The sequence below is a fragment of the Trypanosoma conorhini genome (assembly GCF_003719485.1).
Source record: "Trypanosoma conorhini strain 025E chromosome Unknown Tco_14.4_contig_00924, whole genome shotgun sequence".
Lineage (NCBI taxonomy): Eukaryota > Euglenozoa > Kinetoplastea > Trypanosomatida > Trypanosomatidae > Trypanosoma > Trypanosoma conorhini.
This window is the reverse complement of record NW_021705022.1, coordinates 530-5,395: the sequence shown is the minus strand read 5'-3', so window position 1 is coordinate 5,395 and position 4,866 is coordinate 530. Positions and strand designations below refer to the sequence as shown.

The 4,866-nt window shown below is 59.1% G+C and overlaps 1 protein-coding gene across 1 annotated transcript, besides 1 other annotated feature; it reads left to right on the top strand.

Moving 5' to 3' along the window:
* Tco025E_08947 (putative phospholipid transporting ATPase-like protein) lies at nt 1-4,582 on the top strand (the record flags this gene model as incomplete). The annotated part of the gene is made up of 1 exon (XM_029375778.1): nt 1-4,582. A coding segment is annotated over one exon (4,582 nt), but the record flags the coding sequence as incomplete, so codon positions are not given.
* Nucleotides 4,583-4,702: 120 nt separating this feature from the next.
* Nucleotides 4,703-4,733: a microsatellite.
* Between the last annotated feature and the right edge of the window lie 133 nt (nt 4,734-4,866).

Here is a 4,866-nt window from a genome sequence, read left to right as displayed (position 1 = left end):
AGACAGCACGGCCAGCAGCGACGCCTCGGTCTCAGCGTCGTTTGTCGAGGTGAACGTTCTGCGCGACGACCTCAATGCGTTACGCCGCTACCCCGACAACTCCATCCGCACCGCCAAGTATACGTGGTTGACGTGCTTTCCGCTTAGCCTGCTGTACCAGTTTAAAAAGGTATCAAATATATACTTCCTTGTTGTCATGCTGCTTTCTATTATTCCTGGCGCAAGCCCAGTCAACCCGTTTAGCACAATTGTGCCGCTGTGCATCGTGCTGGGGGCGTCAATCTGCAAGGACCTCTGGGAGGACGGCAGGCGACGGCAGGCGGACAAGCGGGCAAACAACACGAGGGCGTTTGTGTTGCGGGGGTCAAGCTTCGTCGGGGTGCCCGCCCATTCTGTGCGCGTGGGAGAGGTGATGCTCTGCAAGCTTGGCGAGGAGGTGTTGGCAGATGTGGTGTTACTGAACTCATCCCTTGCGGGGGGCGTTGCGTACATTGAGACGGTCAATTTGGACGGGGAGACCAACGCCAAGACGCGACGGGCGAAGACGCAGACAATTGAGGCGCTGGGGGTAACAGAGGACATCATTGAAATTTGTCTCCCGGACCCCGCAATGCGGGCGCACTTTTTGTCGCAGGGCACCACGGCATCGTGGCGAGAGCGGGCGGCATCAGCAACTGACGCGTCTGGTCCCACGCCTGTAGAGTTGCCGAAAATGCCGTCGAAGGCGTTTGGGACGGGGCGGACAGAGCCCAGCAAGAGCATGTCGCAGCCCGGCCCGCGAGAGGGGGTGCGTGCAAAGGAGGAACCCTTTTCTGTGCAGCCCGTGCCCAGCGCCGGGGCTTCGATGCACCCGTTGGAAGTCGACGCACACGCACGTTCGCAGACATGTGGCGTTTGGGAACACTCGGGCGCGGAGGCTGCGGGGTTTCACCGGCGGCAGCTCACTTTCGATGAGCGGTTTGTGGTGGGGCGCGAGATCCCGGTGCCGTCGGACATTTTGGAGCTCTCGCGGCGGTACAAGGAAAAACACACGCGGCACCAGCACCAGCAGCAGCAGCAGCAGCAGCAGCAGCAGCAGCATTATCACCAGCACAGCTCCTCCAACTTTTTGTTCCCCGGTAGTGAGGTGGTGCGGCTGCCCCCCGAGAAGGAGGTTCCCGACACCGTCGAGCAGGGTGTCGAGAGCAGCATCAACGAAAACAAGGGAATTGTGCTTCTCGGCGCCCCCCCGTGCAGCGAGCTCTACTCCTGGATTGGGCAGCTGCGGCTGCCAGGCGGTGAGCTCGTTCCCTTGGGCATCGATCAGCTGCTTCCTCGCGGGTGTGTGATACGTAACACGGAGTGGGTCCTCTGCGTGGTGATCTACACCGGCAGGAATACGAAGATGCTGCTCAACCTGCGGCCTAAGCCCATGAAAATGTCTGTGGTTGCCCGGCGCATCAACATCCTCAACTGCTTCCTCCTCGTGGTGCATCAGTCCTTCCTCTTTTGTCTCTGCGGACTCGCAGTGATGTGGCGGAACTCGCACCTGGAGGCCCCACCGGGCACACGCAGCGGGTACTCGACGTGGTACATCCAATGGAGCCTCTCACACTATACTCCGGCCGAGATGTTTGGGTGGCGGTACTTCACCAACTTCGTCCTCCTCTCCTACCTCATTCCACTCTCCCTGTACGTCACGCTGGAGTTCAACAAGGCGATTCAGATGGTTCTCATCGCCCGCGATCGGCGCATGGCGAACTACGATGAATTCCTTGGCGAGCTGCGCTACTCGCGCCCCAAAACCTCGGAGCTAAACTGTCAGCTGGCGCATGTACGGTACATCTTCACAGACAAGACCGGGACGCTGACAGAAAACATCATGACCTACGTGGGCGGCTGCACGGCGACGACGGAGCACAACGAACAGGAGCGACCTGGTGGCCTTGGTGAGGACTTTCTTTCTCTCCTGCAATCGCGCCGACGCAGGACTGGGGCCGAGGCAAACGCGACGCCGCCTCGCCCCTTCCGCGGCTTTGCTGCGCGCCTCTTTTTTGACGAGACCGTGGTGGAGTCAGAGCCGCTCTTTCAGTACCTGCGCGCGCTTGCGCTGTGCCATTCCGTCGTCTGCTTTGACCGCGCCTCCGTGGAGCAGGGCGCCTTGGGCTCCACCATGGGCTCTGCCACGCAGAGGCCGCACGGGTGTGAGGCTGACTTGCCGCATTTTCCCGGGGTGGGTTGTGAGCCACGAGAAGGGCCGGCTTCAGAACACTCCGTGCCGGCCGCATTGACTTCGGCAGGGTCCGGCTTTCAGCAAAGCATTTCTGTGTTCCACGACAGCACCGGCGGCGTCGGTCGGCTGCTACAGGGACGTGCGGGAAGTGCAAGTTGGTACGCGACACGCCACAATGATATCCAGACGCACCAGCGCTCCGCAACCATGTCAAAGCTTGTGAGTGTGCTGAAGGACGAGTCAAAGATATACGAGGCTCAGTCGTTGGACGAAATTGCGTTGGTGACAGCCGCCCGCGATAACCTCTTTGCGCTACAGAAGCGGAGTGCGACGCATATGTTTATAAAGGCTGTGGATAGAATGATGTGCTACGAGATCATTGCCGAGCTGGAATTCACGCCGCAGCGGAAACTAATGAGCATTTTACTGTTCCGCCGCCCAGAATGCGACACGGAGGTGTTTGAGCAGAATGACACGCCGATCAGTTATCACCGTCACTCCGCCCCCGCAGCGCCTCCCCGTGAGTTGCGAGAGGTGGAGGGGCAGCCGGTTGGGATTGTCGACATCATTCCCCTCGCGCCAGAGCCTCCGCTTGCGGATGAGGCGAGGGAGGGCACCACTCCCAAGGTCGATGTGGCTTTTTGTGGAAGGTCTGAGGAGCGTCCCTACTTGTTGCTGGTGAAGGGGGCGGACAGTAGCATGATGCCCATTTTGAACAAAACTAACCCGCGAAACGCCGAACTGAAGCCCATTTTTCAGCGGGAACTGGAAGCAATGGCACAGAATGGTCTTCGCACCCTTGTGCTGGGACAACGATATCTTTCGGAGAGCGAGGTGCGAGAGTGGCTACCGTGCTTCAACGAGGCTCAGTGCTCGATGCAAGACCGCAGTGAGAAGCTGCATGTCGTCTATGCGATGCTGGAAAAGGAGGTGGATCTCGTGGGCACCACGGCGGTGGAGGATCGGCTTCAAGAAGGGGTCCCTGAGACGCTACGGTTTTTCTTGGAGGCGGAAATTGTTGTGTGGATGCTCACGGGCGACAAGCGTGAGACAGCGGTGACGATTGCGGGAACAAGCGGCCTCATCGACGCCGAGTTTGCGGATTGTGTGGTGCATTTGGACCTTGCGGAGGCCTCTGCAGGGTTTGCTGGAGCTGCCGAGGCCGCCGCCGACGTCGCGGTGTGGGGATCCCTGCAGCAGCAGATGAAGGCCGCCGTGCAAAGGTGCGACGCCTCAGAGGAGGAGCACCGCGGCCTTCGCACCGTCATTTTGGTGGTGGATGGGCGGACGTTGGACATCATCTTCACGGATGAGCACTGCACGCAGGAATTCTTTAAGCTTGGCATTCGCTGCCGCAGTGCGGTGTGTTGTCGCATGACCCCGCTGCAAAAGGCGCGGATTGTGAAGCTGTTTCAAAAGAACACAAGCTCCATTGCCCTGGCCATCGGCGACGGCGCAAATGACGTGTCCATGATTCAGGAGAGTCACATTGGCGTTGGCATTATGGGGCTAGAGGGCTCCCAGGCGGAGTTGTCCAGCGACTACGCCATCCCCAAGTTCCGATTTTTAAAGCGGCTGCTGATGGTGCACGGTCGTTTCGCCATGTACCGCGACGCCCACTGTATTATGTTCAGCCTCTACAAGAATGCAGTGCTGTGCACCGGACTCGTGACCTACGCCTTTTTCTGCGGTTTCTCCGGTCTGATTTTGATTGAGTCCTGGTTACTGGCGATGTTTAACCTTTTCTTTTGCTCTCTGCAGCCGCTGGCGCTTGGCATCTTTGACAAGGACGTCGACGACGAACTGGCCGAGTCCCTCCCGTCTCTCTACCCGGCACTGGCGCGTGAGCAGATGTTCTTCAGCTGGCCGTACATCATCAAGTGGCTCTTTGACGCGGTCGTGGACGGGCTCGCGCTGTTCTTCGTTATTTTCTACACCGTGGGGAAGTGGGACGAGTTGTACCCGCACCGCACCGCCGCAATCGAGGACTACGGCGTGCTGTTTTTCATGATGATGCTGCTTGTGCTGAACCTCCGCATCGCCGCGCTCATGACGTACTACACCGCCCTCTCAGCCGCCGTCATCGCCTTTGGCTTCGTCGCGATCCCGGTGCTGACGCTTCTGTACTCCACATTACCGAATGTCCTTGGGTCGAACTGGTGCGTGGGGATCGCCCATGAGCTGATGCATACCGGCAAGTTCTGGATGCTGATGCTCTTCGCCGCCGGTGCTTTCATCGTGTACGGGGTGGCGGTGAACATGTACATTGCGCTGTTTTGGCCGTGGACGAACGGCGGGCCCGCCATGCGGGCGGCGTGGCGCTCGCCGTACCGAATGGAGCACAAGCAGCGCATGCAACTCCTCCGCTGAGACCCGGGGGACACGAGGCGGGGGAAGGGAGGAGCAGCCCACGAGGCGAACAAAAGCTTCCGGTAACAGAGGAAGGCGTCTGAGGATGGAAGTAAGAAGCGGGGTGCGGACGTTTTTCTTTATAATATAATATAATAATAAATATATATATCTTGCGGCTTGCGCGGGTGTAGGTGACACCGGTATGGAACGAGGGAGAGGGGCGAAGAGGAGACGGTGTCTGTGCACCCGCAGTACCCTTGTGTGTGTCTTACTTGCCTGCAGTGGGAGTGTGTGTGTCTGTG